The 19,098-nt window shown below is 41.1% G+C and overlaps 1 protein-coding gene across 3 annotated transcripts in view; it reads left to right on the top strand.

The window, feature by feature from the left end:
- The window catches only part of Nhs (NHS actin remodeling regulator), a 332,167-nt gene that overhangs the window by 274,164 nt on the left and 38,905 nt on the right, over positions 1-19,098 (top strand). For all 3 annotated transcript variants that reach the window (XM_026396735.2, XM_026396734.2, XM_077793955.1), the window contains exon 2: positions 13,407-13,559. In XM_026396735.2, the coding sequence (XP_026252520.2) occupies positions 13,407-13,559 (153 nt within the window). The remainder of the gene's footprint in view (positions 1-13,406; positions 13,560-19,098) is intronic.

Here is a 19,098-nt window from a genome sequence, read left to right as displayed (position 1 = left end):
AAGGGGAATCTTCCCAGGCTTATTCTGACCTGCCTCTCCCGTGCCAGCTCCATTTTCTTCTCTGGAATGTCGTAAGTCACGTTATAACATTACATCTTAGTTTGAGCAGGAATGAAGGGACTTTAAAATATACTAATTTTTGTGGGTATGGTGACTTCTTTCCTTTCTGTATTCCCTCAAGAAGAGCCTGCTTTCAAGGGGTCAGGAGTGCCAAAGGCTGACTCTCATGGTCTTCCCTGCAATCGATTTCATATATTTCTTTGCAAACAATAGAAACAGATTTATGACATTCTCAAAGGGGTTTTATTTTTAAAGTGTTCTTGGAATCTTGAAAGTCTTTCTTCACTGTCAATTTGAGTCTCCTGAAAGATCAAATTCCTTATTTCTGATCAGTATTATCTTTTCTGTGCTCTAACTTATTTGCAAACTGGTAGTACTGCCAGTGTCTCTTCAGGGAATGTGGGCTCATGAAGCATGGACTGGGCCAAGCCTCCATGTCTCCTACTGAGATTGAAGCTCAGGCATGGAATCCTGGAAAGTTGGAACAAAGAGTTTATGACTTGTTGGTAGGTTGATTATTCTCAGTCCCAGTTGCTGGTTTTAACAACCTCCATCTAAAGGTAACCTCTGCTAAAGGTAACCTTTGGGTTTATCTAACTATTGGATGGAACTATTTTTTTTTTGAGAGAGAGAGAGAGAGGGAGAGAGAGAGAGAGAGAGAGAGAGAGAGAGAGAGAGAGAGAGAGAGAGAATTTTTTATTTTTCGGTGCACACAACATCTTTATTTTATTTTTATGTGGTGCTGAGGATCAAACCCAGTGCCCCACGCTAGCCAGGTGAGCACGCTACTGCTTGAGCCACATCCCCAGCCCTTGGATGGAACTATTGAGAGAACTTTTGTAGGCCACAATAGTCAAATATCACCAATTTAATATGGTTCAATGTAATACCTACCTTGTTGCCTTAGTCTCGGTGGTCCACCAACTGACATCAGCATCCCCTGGGGCCTCGTTAGAAATGCAAATTCTTGGACTCCATCCCAGATCTAATGCATCAGAATCTCTGATGCTGGGTTAAAATATTTTTTTTTTAAACCAAGATCTCTAGGCGATTCTTAGGCATGTTGGAGTTTGAGAAGCAATGCTTTCAACTATTATGTTAATGTTTAGGTCTGTCTTTGAGGATAGCCTTCTAAGTTTCCTGACAACATGGTTTCCATCCAGATAGCCTCTCATATAATGATGGTTCCTTGTTCAGAACAAATATTTCCAGTAGCACTGTTGAGCCAGGAATGGTACATTTTGACAAAAACAAATATGAATCCTTTACCTATTATGTATGATCTGTGGATATGATAGCTTAGACTATATAATTGCTATCTATTTGCCTATCAATTGTCACCTTAGTGTTGGGTGTTTTTAAAAGGATATATATAACTTGGTGTGTGTGTGTGTGTGTATGTATGTGTGTGTATATATATATATATATATATATATATATATATATATATTGCCCTGATAGCCTCTATTGCAAATTGGCAGGGAAAGGAGAGCCCTCTTCATGCTAAGGATAGCAAAAATTTCCAGTTCACTTCATGGAACATTCAGTCAGTGGAAACTATGAACTAGGTAAAAATTTTTTTTTTTAAGTTTTTTTTTTTTTTTAAAGAGAGAGTGAGAGAGGAGAGAGAGAGAGAGAGAGAGAGAGAGAATTTTTATTATTTATTTTTTAGTTTTCGGCGGACACAACATCTTTGTTGGTATGTGGTGCTGAGGATCGAACCCGGGCCGCACGCATGCCAGGCGAGCGCGCTACCGCTTGAGCCACATCCCCAGCCCGGTAAAAATTTTTGAAAAGAGATATTCATTGCAGTCTGGTTTATAAATTGGAACTAATGTCCCAATGTTAGGAAAATGACTAAACTATAATATAGCTGTGTGGTAAAATATTATGCATCTGTTAATAAATATTGTTTCTGAGGAATTAGATGAACAGTTTTATTCATAAGGGAAATTATTTTACTTTTAAAAAGTATTTAAGGTGGCATATATGTTATATGTTAACTATATAAAAATGCACAAGAAAACTAACTTCTTGGAGTCATGCTGGTGAGCTGATAGTGGTATTAGGTGACAGGATTATCAATGTTTTTTTTCTCCTATTTTAGTTCTTTTTATTAACTTTCCACAGAATTCTACTGTTTTATTGGAATAGGAGAAGAAGTCTTCAAAAATTATATTTTATTAAGTGACTGTGTGTTTCTGTGTGTGTGTGTGTAATAGAGAATTTTAATCTTTGTAGCCCTTTTTACTTAATATACACTGGATATAATAAATGTTTGAAAGAAAGGAAAAAGAACAAAAGAATGAGTGAATGAATAAATCCTAGTCCATAAGCACTTAATGACAGGGACTCTGCCTTGGATATCTATGTGTCCCTTGATTCCTAGACCAAAGCTTCAAAAAAGTAGCTGCTCAATCCAAGCGTGTGAACATAAATGAATGTCCAGATTTCTTGGGCTGCTAGACATGTCAACTTCATCTAATAAGTTTTCTTGCTTAAAAATCAAGTTAAAGCCAGGCAAGGTGGCACATGCTTGCAGTCCCAGTGACTCAGGAGGCTGAGGTAAGAGGATTGCAAGTTCAAGGACAGCCTCAGCAACTTAGTGAGGCCCTAAGCAACTTAGTGAGACCCTGTCTCAAAACAAAATGTGGGGAGTCCTCGGGATGTGGCTCAGTGATTAAGAGCCCTTGGGTTCAATTCCCTGTGCTAAACAAACAAATGAAGTTAGTACTTCCCTAAGTCAGTGCTGTCTATATCTTAGAGGGTCTTCTAAAACATCTTTAGGTCATATAATGTGTACTCTCCATGCAAGACTGTGCCCTCCTCACTTGCTTTCCCAGTCCTTCTGTTTTTGCTTTCTTCTGTCTGCTGCCAGGCTCCCCTCTCCACCCCTTCTCCCTAAAAAAAAAAGAGTTTAAAAAATTTTATTTGTTCTTTTTAGTTATGCATGATAGTAGAATGTATTCTGACATATCATACATACATGGAGTATAACTTCCCATTCTTGTGGTTGTGCATGCTATGGAGTTACTAATACTGGTCATGTATTCATGTGAACATAGGAGAGTTATGTGCCATTCATTCTATTGTTTTTCCTATTCCCATCCACCCTCCCTTCCCTTCATTCTCCCCTATCCAATCTGGTGATCCTCCACTCCCTCCCAACCCCCACCTATTGTGAGTCAGCATCCGCATATCAGAGAGAGCACTGGCCTTCACCCTAACCTCTTTTGATAATAGTCTATCCCCTCTCTAGACTCCTGTGGTTGAGAATTCCTCCTTTATATCAGATCTAAATTTCATCTATTGTTATTCTGTAGATAAATAAAACCCTTAAAACCCATAGTGGTACAAAACCTCACTTGAGCTATTCGTGCCAATTTCATCTCCCTGCCAAACTCTACAGGGAATCATTAACAAGCAACACAAGCAATCAAACACAATTCTTTTAAGCATTTACATGGGACAGTGCCTGGCATTGCCAGGGTTGTAAAGAAATATAAGATGTGACTTCTCTTGACAGGGGTGTGTGGACGTGGTTACAGAGCTAAGATATGTGTACATAACCATCTAAGGAAGTCTGCCAGGAGTGCATAGAAAAGGTGGAAAACAGTATCACAGCAACTCAGAGGGAAGCTTGGAGGTGGGGTGGAGATGGGAAGGTTCTGTTGGAAGATAGTCTTGGAGGATAGTAGATGGCAAGTGTTAGGAGCATTCCAGATATACAAGGGAACCAAAGAAATCAAATTACACCCTTCTTCTTCCCTGGGCCAATCCTCTTCTGGGTTGTTTGTTCTGGAAAGCTCAGAATGCAGAGAGACAGCTTATAGGAAAGGAAAGGAATTCATATATTTCATATATGGAGCAGCTACATGTTACCCAGGTTTGTGTCTTTAACTGGAAAGAAAAAAAAAAGTGTATATTTTCCCATTACTGTAACAAAGGCTTTTCATTGGTATCATCTTCCCATGATAACATGTATACTGTTTGCCTCAATGTAGCTATACTTGTTTCTAGTAAATACAGATATAGTACCCTCAGAGCAGCTCTTGGCAGGAGTGGCCTTTGAGGCACCCAGGCTCTGTAAGAGAACACAGGGAAAACTTTGGTTTCTGTGGCTGGTTCATCCCAAGATTTGCTCCCTGGACTGAAGAGCTTCTGGAATCCTGAAATAAAATGGCTGGTTTCATAGAGTCTGGATGAAGTTGTTTTTTGTTTTTTGTTTTTTTTTTTTTTTTTTGTTTTTTGTCAAAGGACAACCTGTTAAAAGTGATAGGCAGCAAATAATGACTGAGAGACATTTAGGGCACAGAAGCCAGCCCTGGGACCCAGGGTCAGAAGACCAGGGCTTTGATTTCTGCCTCTGACAAAACTCAGCTATGTGATTTTGGGTCAAATCTTTGGACGTGGGTCTCCTCATAAAAATATGAGAGGGGCTTCCTAAATAGTGGCTTTTGCAGTGTGTTGACTGCTATCCAGAGTAAGAAATGGATTTTTCCATCACAACCAAGTACGTACACACACACACACACACACACAAGAAACAATAGACAATAGCTTTACAAAAAAAAAAATACAATGCACTGGAATATTTTCTGTTCTACTCTATTCTATTTCATTGTTTTTTTTTAAATGTTGATCTTGACCTGCTGAATGGATTTCACAGTCCACTAATGAGTCATGCCCTACAGTTTGAAAAAAGTGCAGAACTCCAAAATTTCCGAGGTCCCTTCCATCAGTGGAAACCAATGACTCTGTTATATTCCTAAAGGAATTTTCTTAAAATAGTAGCAGAGCTGTGACATGATTCTGTGCTTATATTCTGGAGGAAGTGCATGGTGTAGAACATGTTAGCAGATGACCCAAAGATAAACAAGTAAATTATAAACTGCATCTAAGGAAATGTCTAGTATTGCAGCCCTAACTTTGAGAGTTAGTACCTCCAAGTCATTACAATAAATGATACCCTAGTCAACAGATAGCAGAGACTGGGGATACTGGCCCTGACAGAGAGGTCATAGTCTCCTCATTTATGGGCAGGTTTCTTTTCAGTTTCAAAAATGTACAATGCCCAAAGACTGATCTCTAGCAGCCTCATCTTTGTTTATATTTCACCCACTAAGAAGACAGGAGAAGTTAAAAATGAATGAAAGAATAAATAACCTTGGAGAGCTCCAGACTTTTCCTCATTTGAACTTGGACCCTGCTCCTGGCCCCCTGGCCAGGGACTTTATCATTTCATGGAACCTTTGTACTATTCTATGAAGGTTCTATGATTCCCATTTCACAGAGTAGGGGACAGAGGCCCCCCTTAAAGTCCATGGCTAATATTATACTTAAAGGTAAAGAATTCAGTGACTTGCTCTGGATTCCATTGCTCCTGTGATCAATCCCCATTTTTTCCACTCCCCAGCCCAAACTGCCATTGTTTTAACAGTCTTTCTGGGTAGATTTTGGTGACTGGTAGAAAGCAGACGCAGTCAAACAGAGCAGGACAAGAACCAAAGATGCCAACCCCTCATTTATAAAGATGGGAAACTGGAGCTCTAGATGTGTTCAATGATTTGCACAAGGCCATATGGTAACAGAACTGCACCAAGAATGCAGGCTCCTAATGGTCTTTCCACAGGTGCCTGACATTAAAACAACAACAGTAACAATTAACAGCCCTCCTGGTATGAAGCATCATTTTGTTTTAGAAATTGGGAAAAACTATTTCTGTGAGCAAAATCATTCTAGATTCTTTTAGTGTATAAACACACAGACATATTCTTCTATTCTGCAGGTTTTGGAATGTTTTCTGGTGTGATGGAAATTGTTAGGAAACCTAGATCTTTCTAATGTAAAGGGGTCTGTACTAGATGCTTTGTCCCTAGTGGAGAACAAGTCTCAATTGTTGTGGTAATACAGAAAAGGAAGCTCAGCAGGGGCAAAGTCAGAAAATCTGGCTTTGGTTTTGGACTTCTCTGAAGGTGGCAGGAGCCTTGGTGGTTCTTATTGTCCCTGTACCCTACCCTGCTCTCTCCTCTGAGCTACCAAGCAGAGTGGCAAAGCTGGTTGCCAAAGAAGGAAAAGCAGGTTGGAATGAATGGTCTCATTTGGTGAAATCCCCTCCCCATTCTCCCAGCTGATCTGAAAACTCAGGCAGCAGCAACAGACTGGGTAGGTTTCCATTTTGCTCACCAAGCTGATGGCAGCTGAGAATGGCTTCAGCATAGCAGGGAACCACGGAGCAACCTGGATAGATATCTGTGACACTATATCAGACACTTACCATTGTATCAACATCTAATATTCCTCATTGCTTTCTATTATGGGCCATCAGAATGGATAGTTTGTTTAGGGATGTCTTCCTGCCCCCCACCCCAAAATGGTGATGTGTGTGAAAATAATGGATAGAAGGGCAGGAAGGAAGGTTAGCAAAGGTGTGTGTGGCTAAGTGTGTCCTGTAAACACTCTAAGAACATTTTTTAAATGCCTTCTCTCAGAATGAAGCTATGGTATTTGCTGGTAAATGGATGTAACTAGAGACTCTCATGTTAAGTGAAATAAGCCAATCCCAAAGAACCAAAGGCCAAATGTTCTCTCTGATATGTGGATGCTAACACAGAATAAGCATGGAGGGAGGGAAGAAAAGAATTACACTGGATTAGACAAAGGGGAATGAAGGAAAGGGAAGTGGTATGGGAATAGAAGACAGTGGAGTGAATTAGACATAACTTTCCTATGTTCATATATGAATATATGGTCAGTATAACTCCACATCATGTACAGCCACAAGAATAGGAAGTTATACTCCATGTATGTATGATTATGACAAAGTACATTCTACTGTCTTGTATATCTAAAAAGAACAAAAACTGCTTTTTCTCCTTCGAAGGGATGAAAATTCCATTTCTGATTCATTTGGCATATTTTTATGATATTTTCACCATATGCATCGTTCAAACTTTGATTTTAGCTGTCATCTCCCCCCTTTAAAATTCTGAAGAGCCTGGGAGAACAAAGCAGGAGTAGAGATGGTGAAAAACAAGTGGCAGGGGTAGAGATTGAGATAGGGAGGCTCCCTAGGAAGGGAGGTCAATAATAAGCACTTTGCATTTCTCTCGGAGGTAATAAATTTTAAGGAAGCAAGAAGCTCATGAGGCCAGAACAGGCACAATCAACTAAGTGCCAATTTTAACAGGGCAGGGGGATATTGGGGGCTGGAGATTGCTCCTGATTTTTCCCCCTTCTCAATAGTTCCTAAAACCAAGTCTCCTCCTGCTCTTGGAAATGGGCCTGGCTTTTCTAAGGGAGTGGTGGCCATTAGTTTTCTCAATGTCTAAGTCAGCTCATTTCCAAGGAACTCAATGACCATATCCACACTTTCATCCACATCACTCTGAATCAAGATCTAGACAACTCCATTATCTCCAGTGTTTTGCCAGGGGAATGAAGTGAGATCAGTCTATAAAGACTTTTCACTGCCCAGAGGAAATTTCCTATGATGGCATTTTCTTTCAGCAGTTTGGTTTTGTGGTGTCTGCTTGCAGGGCTGTTTGTCTTTCTAGAATGTAACAAATCGTCCCAACTTCCTTCTAGGCACTGCCTGGAAGATTCACTCCATTCTTGGTTACACCTAATGCTGTGGATGATACCAAGAATGGCAGTATCCTTTCCTATATACTTTTTTTAAGATTTTTTTTTAGTTGTAGATGGACACAATACCTTAATTTTGTTTACTTATTTTTATGTGGTGCTGAGGATTGAACCCAGTGTCTCACCTATGCAAGGCAAGCGCTCTACCACTGAGCCACAACCCCAGGCCTTCTTATATACTTTTTATGCAGCAGATAGCTCACTGCCCCTCCCTCACCCCAATCACCTTCAGCCTAGGTGAACTTAGAGAGATGCAGCTAAGAAGCCAGAGAAGGTTTCTAATCCTAGATCTTCTCTTTACCAGGTGTTATGACTTTGTAAATGTGCTTACTTTCTCTGAGCTTCTGTTTCCTTGTCTATAGATGGGGTAATGTAAGTTGTATAGGGGATCGTGATATTATGGATAGAATGCACCCGGCCTAGAGCTTGGCACGTGGTTGGAGCTCCACTTAAGAGCTTACAGTCTTAGATGGGAGAAATGATACACACAAATAGCCCTTTTCCTATTGTAGAGAGCAAAAAAATGAAACGAATAGCCCTATCTCTCATTGTCACCCTTGCCATTATCTACCCCTTCCTGTGGAGCAGTAACAGAGGGGAACAGATGACAAAGAAAGTGACTGACTGACTCTAGGGAGGTAGATAAAATAGTAGGAGGGTGCATAAGTTCTCCATTATTATTTCTATTATCGCATAACAAATTATTTAAAACAGTATAAGACAAATCCAGGCCAAGTGAGGTGGCCCACGCCTGTCATCCCAGCAGCTTGGGAGGCTGAGGCAGGAGGATCGTGAGTTCAAAGCCATCCTTAGCAACTTAATGAGTCCCTAAGCAACTCAGTGACACCCTGTCTCTAAATAAAGGGCTGAGGATATGGCTCAGTGGTTAAGCATCACTGGGTACCAAAAAAATAATAATAATCCATTTATTATCTTGCAATACCCAGGGGTTGAGAGTCTGGGGGTGTGTTGGGTGTGGTGGAACACATCTATAATCCCAGCAATTTGGGAGGCTGAGGTGGGAAGCTCTGAATTTCAAGAACAGTCTCAGCAACTCATTGAGATCCTCAGCAAGTTAGCAAGACCCTGTCTCAAAATGAAAATAAAAAGGGCTGGTGATATAGCTCAGTGGTAAAGCACCTCTAAGTTCAATCCCCAGTAACACACACACACACACACACACACACACACACACACACACACACACGCAGAGAGTGGATGTGAGCTAACTATGTCTTCTTCTCAGAGCTCCACTGGGCTGAACTCAAGATACCAGCTGGGGCTGTGTTCTCATCTGAAGACTGGGGTCCTCCCCTTAGTTCAGTGGTTGTTGGCACAATTAAGTTCTTAGAGGTTATAGGACCCAGGCCCTTAGCATCTGGAGACTGTCCATCATTTTAAGCCATAAGGCCCTCTCCACAACATGGAGGTTTTCGTCATCAAGGTCAATAGGGGTGTGTTTCTGCTGCTTCTTGTCTCTTGCCCAGGGCTTACCTGATTAGGTCAGATCCATCTAAGATGATACTTTGCCTCTTGATTTATTAACTCAAAGTCTAGGGACCTTAAAATCCTTTTGCCATATAGTAACACAAGTCACAGGTTCTTCCCACACTCAGGAGGAGGGGATTATGTAGGTTATATACCCGAGAGGGCAGGACTCTTAGGGTTCATCCTAGAATTCTGCCTACCACAGAGGGAACCCAAATAAACATAGGAATAACCTTGCTTCTGTTTGTTCCATTTTATTTTGGGGGGGTAAGAGTAATGGGGGTTGAACTCAGGGGCACTTAACCACTGAGCCACATCTACCCAGCCCTATTTTCTATTTTATTTATTTAGAGACAGGGTCTCACTGAGTTGCTTAGCACCTCGCCATTGCTGAGGCTGGCTTTGAACTCGTGATCCTCCTGCCTCAGCCTCCCGAGCCGCTGGGATTACAGGTTTGTGCCACCACACCTGGTTTCTTTGTTCCATTTTTATGAGAACAAAGGTTAAGGGTATTATCATGACATTATCTGTGTCTAGAATTTTATATAAATCCATCATTAGCATTTGTTAGGATGATTGACTTTGACTGTATTATTTGCCCACATATTTAAAAAATACATAATTCTTCAAAAAAAAAAAGATTAAGGGCACTAAGCTTGCTCTTTTGCATAGTTCAGCCATGATGATATGGTTAAAATGGAAGACAAGGGGCTGGAGCTGTAACTCAGTGGTAGAGCACTTGCCTAGCAAGGGTGAGGCACTGGGTTCGATCCTCAGCACCACATAAAAATGAATAGATAAATAAATACAGTTATACAAATATATATTTTAAAAAATGAAAGACAAAGTGAATCTGAAGATGTGGGACAGCCCTGCCATGGCTGTGGTAGAGCAAAATTATGAATGAATGGATTCAACTTGGATTGAAATGTTACTCAGGGAAAGGAATAGATTCTTTTTTGTACCTGGGATTGAACCCAGGGGTGGTTAACCACTGAGCCACATCCCCCGCCCTTGCTTTTTCTGTATTTTATTCAGAGACGGAATCTCACTGAGTTGCTTAGGGCCAGCTCATTAAGTTGCTGAGGCTGGCTTTGAACTCACGATCCTCCTGCCTCAGCCTCCTGAGCCACTGGGATTACAGGTGTGCACCACCGTGCCCAGCAGGAATTGATTTTTTAAAAAGAGAAAATGATATAGTTTTCCCTGAAAGAATTCCATTAGTGCCTGTCTGTCTACCTCCAGTGGACATGTAATACTAGTTAATGCCCTGTGGCAAAAGGACATAACTGAGAGCAAAGTCATGAAAGAGTTTTCCTTCCCTAAGAGAGAGTCACCACTGTGGCAACTAATGAGTGAACTGTGCACCTGCTAATGCATGGCAGAAATCCATTATAGCTTCTCGGTGGAGAAAGAAAATGATTTGGGACAGGGAGAGATGGGGACCCCGTAGCCCTGAAAGATGTTCTTGTGAGGATTGGTTCTTCCTGAAGGCTGTGACTTGGCCACCCATACTGGAACTCATGTGCTTGCTAGTCTTTGCATCTGCAAATCCACAGTTCTGAGCAGCAGGCGGAGTTCAGCAGCCAAGAAACTCAGCCCTGGCTTGCCCAGTAGGCACAGTAGGAGTGTGTTTAGGGCAACAGCAAAGGAGGGACACTAAAATTAATACTTTTTTCATATTTAATATTTAGCAAAGAGGAAAAAGGTTGCTGAATTTCTTTGCCCTTATTTTATGATATGCTAATTTATTCTGAAATTTGGGATCATCTACTGCAGAAAGAATAGCGAGAACTATAATCTTTTTGGTATTTAGAGCCTCTAGAGTTTAGAGGTCTTAGACCAACCCTAGGGAAAAGAAAGAGTATGCCAGAAGGCATTTCTCCTAACCTATTGCTTCCAGACAGAATCATATCTAAACCATTTTCATACAAAGCCAGAGGAAATATGCCCAAAGGGGCAGGGATTCCTCTGTGTTTGTTCTGTGCTGTATCCCAGCATCAAGGAACCTAGCACTAATAGCTGGTTGGGAGATGTTCATGAGTGGATGGATATTTCCATTGTTGGCAATCTCTTCCCTTCTCCCACGGTACCCAATTCCTTTCACTCCCAGATGATCCCAAGGCATCTTCAAAAGATGTTTTGTGTTTCTCAAACTTGCCTGATAATAAAAATAACCTCAGGGCATTTTTCAAACATACAGATTATCAGGACTCTTGGCAATTCTGGCTCAGGGAGTCAGAATTCTGCATTTTTGACAAACACTTCTAGTAAGTCTTTTCTTTAGACCAACACTGATACAAATAACAGGAGTTCAGCTCTTCCCACACAAAGATTTGAGGAGCCATGAACATTTGACCCGGTTTCTGAGTAGTTGTCAAACCTAATACCCTGAGCTTCTGTCCAGTGGCACTGAGATACTGATGGGCTTTAAGAGTCTTCTGGTTTACCTGCAGTCACCTAGAATCAGCCCTGCCTAAAAAGACTGGCCTGGGGGTAGGGGGTCCTCAGAAGCCCTTCTACTTTGGGGACTGCTCACTGAATTTCTTGCCCCTTTTTTTCAAAGGCAAACTTTATGTTTGTTCCTTCTCCAAGCTGTCACCAGCACATGAATTCATAGTCACTTCTGTTTAGTTTGGTAATGACTCATCCCCACCACCACCAGCATTGGACCAGAATTGACTGCTGCTGATCTTTTTTTAAATATTTTTTTAGTTGTAGGTGGACACATACCTTATTTTAGTTATTTATTTTTATATGGTGCTGAGGATCAAACCCAGCACCTCACACATGTTAGGCAAGTGCTCTACCACTGAGCCACAACCCCAGCCCCTGCTGCTGATTTTTTTAGTCAATCTCAGTCAATGAACTGGACCGAGCATTCCTCCAAGGGTGGATAAGTGAGCTTCTGTCTTCAGGACTAACTTTGGTACTTGGTGGGGAAGGAGGCAATTAATCATCAAAAGGCTGCATTTCCCCATTTTCTTTCTTCTATTCCACTTCTATGAATATCTTCTCCCTTCTTTTCCATTTTCCTTTTTTCATTTTCTGTAGAGTGTCTTGTTCCATGTAAGGTTTCTCAAAGTGAAATGGTAGGCCAGACTTCAAAAAGAAAAGGTACAGAGAGGAATCAAAAGGCTGTTTGGGGCACAGGGGTAAACAGTGGGGAAGAGCTCTTCCAAATCATACACTGGATAAAGAGGAAAAGAAGCAGAAAGAGGGGATGAGACTGGGGGTAGTGGGGTAAGCCCAGGCCAACAGCCTAGGCCTGGACAGCGGGTTGGAGAGTGAAGCCAACTGGGGCTGTTCTCGCTATTCCTGAGGCTGCAAGACTGCCCAGTGCTCCTGAGTTCCTCTGGGAAGCCACCTCCTAATCAGAATCCTCCTGGTTCCTAATACCTACTTCCATAAGGTTTCATCTTCAGCTGTTGGGGGGTTCCATCCTAGGTACCATGTATATATAAAGGCAGTAGGGAGTTAAATACTGTTTTTCCCCGGGGTGGCATGAGAAGAACTTCCTTCCTTGATCACTTAGATGAGCCTCAAGTACCATATTGTCTGCAGTTTCCTTCTCTCAATACCCATTGCCCTCCCCAACTGGTCTCCTCAAAGCTGTGCTTACCCTGGGTGAAAGGAAAAGTGGACGATACTTCAAAAGCTAGCAAGCAATGAAAATGGGAGGTGGAGGGAAAGATAAGGAATCCTTGGGGCCAGGGAATCACAAGGGACAGAGAACAGGGCAGGGAATGGGCCAAGGTTCAGGTGAACAGTAGGAGCAGCATACAGAACTACAACTTCTGCCCTATGGTCAGAAGGCTGGAGCTAAAGCAAACTTCACATTCATATCTGATGCTTTCCTGAACATTCTTGGATGGCAGGATTCCCACCCTCACCTGCTCCCCCAAGTGGATTGGCTATGGGCTTGTCAAGGTTGACAAATGACTGTAAGAGGGCAAGGAGTCAAGGGATGGAGAGGAAGTTAACTGGTCATAGGCAGGCAGTTGGTGTCCTGGGGTCTCGTATCCCTTGGCTCAAGGGCAAAGGTTGTCCCTATCTTTTTCAAACTTTTCTCCAGCTTTGAGTTAGTTCTTCATGTCCATGGACTTCCACTGCACCCAGATTCCATTCCCTGTCCACCTCTGACCCCAGAGTCCATGAAACAAACAACTTAAAGCCACTGATGTTTAATACCTGTTCACCCCTTTGTTTTGCAGCCGTCTCCAACCTGGACATTGAGAGTAAGCTGAGCGTGTACTACCGCGCACCTTGGCACCAGCAGCGAAACATCTTCCTCCCGGCCACCCGGCCCCCATGTGTGGAGGAGCTGCACCGCCACGCCCGGCAGAGCCTGCAAGCCCTGCGCAGAGGTAAGTGATCCAGGCTTGGGGCTTTTCTGGGAGAGCTCAGAGGTTGCCCCATCTGGAGGTTCTTGGTCCCATAGGTCCCAACATCTCCCTTTGTTATAGCGAGTACCTCAAAATGTTCCCTTTTCTATCCTAATTAAAATCTATGGGTAATATAACCTACCTACACCCATATTCAAATTAATATTATTAGGGGAAATACTACGGAATGATATTGGCCAAATTATATTGTTATATTGTGTGCATGTATGAATATGTAACAACAAATCTACCATTATATACAACTATAATGCACCAATAAGAATATGAAAAATAAAATAATTTAAATAAATAAATAAGATTAGGATTAGTATCTAAATATGATAATAGAGATATTAAAAAGAAAAGAATTTATAATAACATATAATTCAATATGCAAATGCCCAGTCACAACTACATTAAAAGAAAGTTAAATCAGTTAGATGTTTGCACCTATCAAAAATAAGTTTTGGGGCTGGGGTTGTGGCTCAGAGGTAGAGTGCTCACCTATCATATGTGAGGCACTGGGTTTGATTCTCAGTACCACATAAAATAAAATAAAGATATTGTGTCTACCTATAACTAAAAAAATAGATATTTTAAAAATAAGTTTTGATTAAATAAAGACAATCAGAAACCATTCCAAACAATAAGCATAGAGAATTGGAGGACTCCTGTGGGACAAGAGGACACAACCATAAAAACCAGTACATTCAGCATATATTAGATATGAGAGAAAAAAATACTTTGGATTATAATTTATAAGGGAGTTAGGTTCAACTCAAAAATAAGTTCTAGGTTTTTTTCCCTATAAGACATTCAGATGGGACATTTAAATATTGTGTGGGACCTGGGATCCTTTTTCATTGACCATCGTATACATCACAGTATGGCTGTCATGTTTGAGACTCCTGCCCATTCATTCTAACAATCAGAACAAGCCTTTCAAGGGCTCTTCTGTTTCTGTTGAGAACCAGTGAGCTGAACCAACACTTTCATTCTACAAGGGGGGGGGGGGGGGGGCGGGGCACATGGAGGGCTAGAGAGATGGGAAAACTTGCTCAGGGTCATGCAGAGCAGGTTAGGTAGTGTCAGGACTCAGACCTGAGCCTCTGGACCCCCAGTGAGAGCTCTTTTCCTCCTTGCCGTACACTGTGTTTCATGGAAATATATATTTACATTTCTCTCACAGTCCTGACATTGCTAGACATGGGTACATAGCAGTCAAAGTGGAAATATAGCTTTTTCTTTTGTTAGTTACTTTTGATTTTCTTCAAACAATTTTGACTGAGATAAAGGAGTTAAAAATGAGCGTCATCCTTTCAGAAACCCCTAAATGGGACATAAGAAGTTGGCATGCTAGCTTTTTTGGTCTTTGGAGTCTTGCTATGGAGACAGATGGTGTCTACACATCTATTGTCTTTGTTCCAAATTCCCTACACTCTTTTAAGGAATAGTATTTTTTGAAAGTATATAATGCATATGAAATATGTTAATACCATTATCAAGACAGAGAAATAAAATGATGATAAATATTGTTAGGTTATTTTCTTCCACATTTGTGTGGCTTCTGCCTTGTCCCCTATTGTCATTTTTCCTTTTAATGAAAGAGCTAACCTACTAATATCCCTAAAGCAATTATTTCAAACAATCCCTTTGTTTGTCAATGACAGATACTGTGACACTTATAATGAAAAGAAAGGATCAGTGTCTTCTAGAAGTATCTCTGGCATGCTTTCCATTCACTTCAACTAATAGTTGGCTAAAAAATTCTTCAACAAATTTTTAGTGCAAGCCACCTGGAAATGTTCATTTCCACTCCTGCCATTCCTGTAATATCCTTCATATCCTTTCATCGTGCCACTTATAACCTTTGGTCATACCTAACCACCATGGGCTTGTCTTCCACCATTAATCCATGAGCAACTCAAGGGAAAGGATAATATCTTATCAATTAATTTTATTCAAAGTACTTGGCATGAACCCAGCCTATAGTCCTCAATGAATGTTTATGGAAATGAATCAAATTCTGCAGAAAACTGATTAAGCATTGAGGGCACAAGATGACTACAGAGAAATCTGATCATTCTCACTAAATACTTTCTCAGATCTGATCACTGGAGAGCTTGAGTAACATTAGCCCTTTAGACATAATTCTTTTTATCCCTTTATTATTATTAATCAGTCCTCCCTGATTAGATTTTTATGGATTCAACCAGATAACACTGAGCTGCTCTTAAGCTATCACATTTCACTGCTTTGTCAGGTTTGGACTTAATGGCAGAACTGAAGAATAGCAAGTGCCAATATCAATTTTCTCTGAACTTCCTCCTGGGGGTAGTGAGAGAGGGATATGGGGTCTCCTGGGGTTTGGAGGGAAGACTATGGAGCTGCGTCTTGCCCTCCACAGACTGGCTTGTTTTGTGGTTGGCTCAATAGCAAATCTTGGGTGTAGTAGTTTTAATAGCACTGCAGAGAGCCATAAACAGGAATTATAGACATCATAGAATTAAAAACATGCAGTGTAGAATTAAAATTAGAAAGTGACTTTTTTTTTAACCTTGTCCAAGAAACACAGTAGCTTAGCAGTGTTTCTATCAGCATAATCCACTTCTGCCATCTGGTGGTCATGAATAATACTGACCTCTCACACATGGCCTGGCTCAGCAAATGCCGCAGTGAGCTTTCCTGTAGGTTCTCTATTTGGACAGCTGGAATAGGCTGGCTTCCTTCGGGAGGGAGTGGATGATGAAGCACAGACTAGGGAGGCTGCCGTGGCTGCAACTCTGTGTTCCTTTTGGAAATGAGGCTATAATGAGGGAGCTGGGGGACCAAGATTAAAAACCTAGAAATTGGCTGCCTTCGAGCCCTGAGTAATAGCAAACCCCTCAACAAACTGTCGAAGGCCAGGCATTGTGCTGGAGCTCAGGATTCAAAAAGCAATAAAGTGTTGTCTCTGCCCACAAGGAATTCCTGGTCTACTGAGGGAGACAGACATGTAACCAGGTAAGTTTAATACTTACCTGTGATATGGGAGCTGAGACGAAAGGTACCTGCCTAATCATGCCAAGGAGCTTCAAGGAAGTCTCCCCAAAGGAAGCAGCATCTCTATTGATTTCAAATTATTCCAATTATTTTCCTCCTTTTCTCAGCATTCTTTAATGCTCAGAGCCAGTAAGAGCTTCAAGTGATGCCATGTTTTATGTTCATAAAATAGGAAGAGAGATTAATAAGTAACTATAAGGAGATAATTATATTTTATGTTTCCTTTCCTTTAAAGTTTCTGGCTGGGATCAGTTTCATTGGTTTAAGGGAATAAGAACCAAGCTTCTATTGTATAGATACTGCAGTTTCAAATTCGAGTAGACCAGTATTCTCCCTACCACACCACTGGCAAAAAAAAATGTTACTAAAGAGCCATTAATCTAGCCTGCCTACATCCAGCCTAGGGCAAAGAAAAAGATATATTTAAGACAGTATGGGAGAGGAGCAATTGAATGGGAAATTGAGCTGATATCTCTCTCCTAACTTCTCTCCTCCTTCTGCCTCTTCCTAACCAATAATACCTGTATTTTACTCTTCTTGATGAGTTTTAAAATGTAAAAGGTATTCCTTGTGCTGCCCATTTAGAAAAGCTTTTTTGGCTTGCAGAGAAAAATGAGGGTGGCATTGGAGGTGGGCGCTTTAACAAGGAAGACATTTATCTCAAAATGTCTTCCTGATAAACATTGACTCTGGAGGCAATTTAACAAAGACCACCTACGTGGTTTTGAGGACTTTCCTCTGATTGCAAATGGGAGCCAACATTTTTGGAAAGAATCCCAAGCAACTGGAGATGAGGAATATGATCACATTTTCCTAGCACAGATACGAAGTCAGCAGTTCAGGTGATGAGGCCCACAGACAGCCACATCAGACATGGATGTAAAATCAGAAAGCTGGAGAGTGCTTAGTTCCACTAAGCACACTGAATAAAGCAAAGGAGAATCAGAAGAATCTGACCGGCATTAGGGAAGTGGATCAAAACAAGCAGTGGGGGGCTGGGGATGTGGCTGGGGCTGGGGATGTGGCTCAAGTGGTAGCGCGCTTGCCTGGCATGCGTGCGGCCCAGGTTCGATCCTCAGCACCACATACGAATATGTTGTCTCCCTTGAAAACTAAAAAATAAATGTCAATCTTTCTCTTAAAAAAAAAAAAAACAAGCAATGGGACTCAGAGAAGCACCTAGCAATGAGAGTACCACCAACAAAGCCCATTATAATTATAGAATAAATACAGAATATGGAATGCACTGCAATTTTTTTTAAACTGGGGTTTAACAAAAGCATTAATTTGTTAATTTAGCCACTCAACAAACACACACTGAAAATCTATTTTGTAACAAGCACTGTAGACCCTGTGTTCAAAAGCTCAATGAAACATTATCTCTCTCTTCCAGGGGCCAATTTCTAGTGAAAGAGACTAAAAGATGGAGAGATGGTATTTTTATCAACACAAGTATAGAAATGGGTATGATAGGGCAGCTGATATTACCTGATAGGCTCATCTTAGCTCTGTTTCCTAGCTAAAGAAAAGAAAGAAAACTTGGTAGTATCTTATATGTTACCAAATACTCTATTTTATGATATCATTATTCAAAGAATTGGAATGTGGTAAAAATGTAATTATAATTAAATAGTCTTGCTCCAATGAGTGAGGTGCAGTGGGACCTTACAGTACCTGCAGGTTAAGTGGTAGTCAAGAGCAAAACACTGAGCTAAGGCTGTACCACTCATAGCTCCACAATGACTTACCTTCCCTGAATCTGTTTGGGTATCTGTAAAAGAGGGAGAGCATTAGTGCCCATTTGGTGGGGTTGTTGAGATGGTGCACATAAGATACTGGACAACTACTAAACTGTGTTCTGTGTGTGTGTGTGTGTGTGTGTGTGTGTGTTGCTGAGGATCAAACACAGGGCCTTATCTCAGTGAATACAGTCAGGATCCCTTAATCCCACACATAGATACTTAGCTTTTTCAAAAGATAGCTTTGAATATGAATTGTAATACATTCTGCTGTCGTATATAACAAGTTAGAATAAAAAATAAAATAAAAAAACAAATGATAGCTTTGTTCCAAAATCAGACAAACATTGCCATTGGGATTGCCTTACTTTCTCTGGGAGTCCAGGATTTCAAAGCACTCTAAGTTTCATGTGTGGGTGACAGGGCTTAGATGGCTACAATTATGTGCTGGTCACCCAGTTTTCTGGTAAAAAATATGATAAGATAAATAAAAGCCCTGTTGTGTAGCACTTACCAATTTCTGTGATATAAATACTCCCACCATGGTCTATTTCCAGGTACCAACCGTTGAAAAAATGACTCACACAAATTCCTGAATCCAGAGCAGTGAGTTCCCCTGAGCTAGTGGGAGCTGGCTCCAGGGCCCAGCCTGGGCAACTTTGATATGTTTGTTTCTACTTTCACGCCAGCATTAACGGCAGCAGATCTTTCACCATTGTCCTCAACATTTTTTATACTCA

The sequence above is a fragment of the Urocitellus parryii genome, chromosome X, assembly GCF_045843805.1.
Source record: "Urocitellus parryii isolate mUroPar1 chromosome X, mUroPar1.hap1, whole genome shotgun sequence".
NCBI lineage: Eukaryota > Metazoa > Chordata > Mammalia > Rodentia > Sciuridae > Urocitellus > Urocitellus parryii.
Note: the sequence above shows the minus strand (reverse complement) of the source record. Positions and strands in the feature narration are given on the sequence as shown.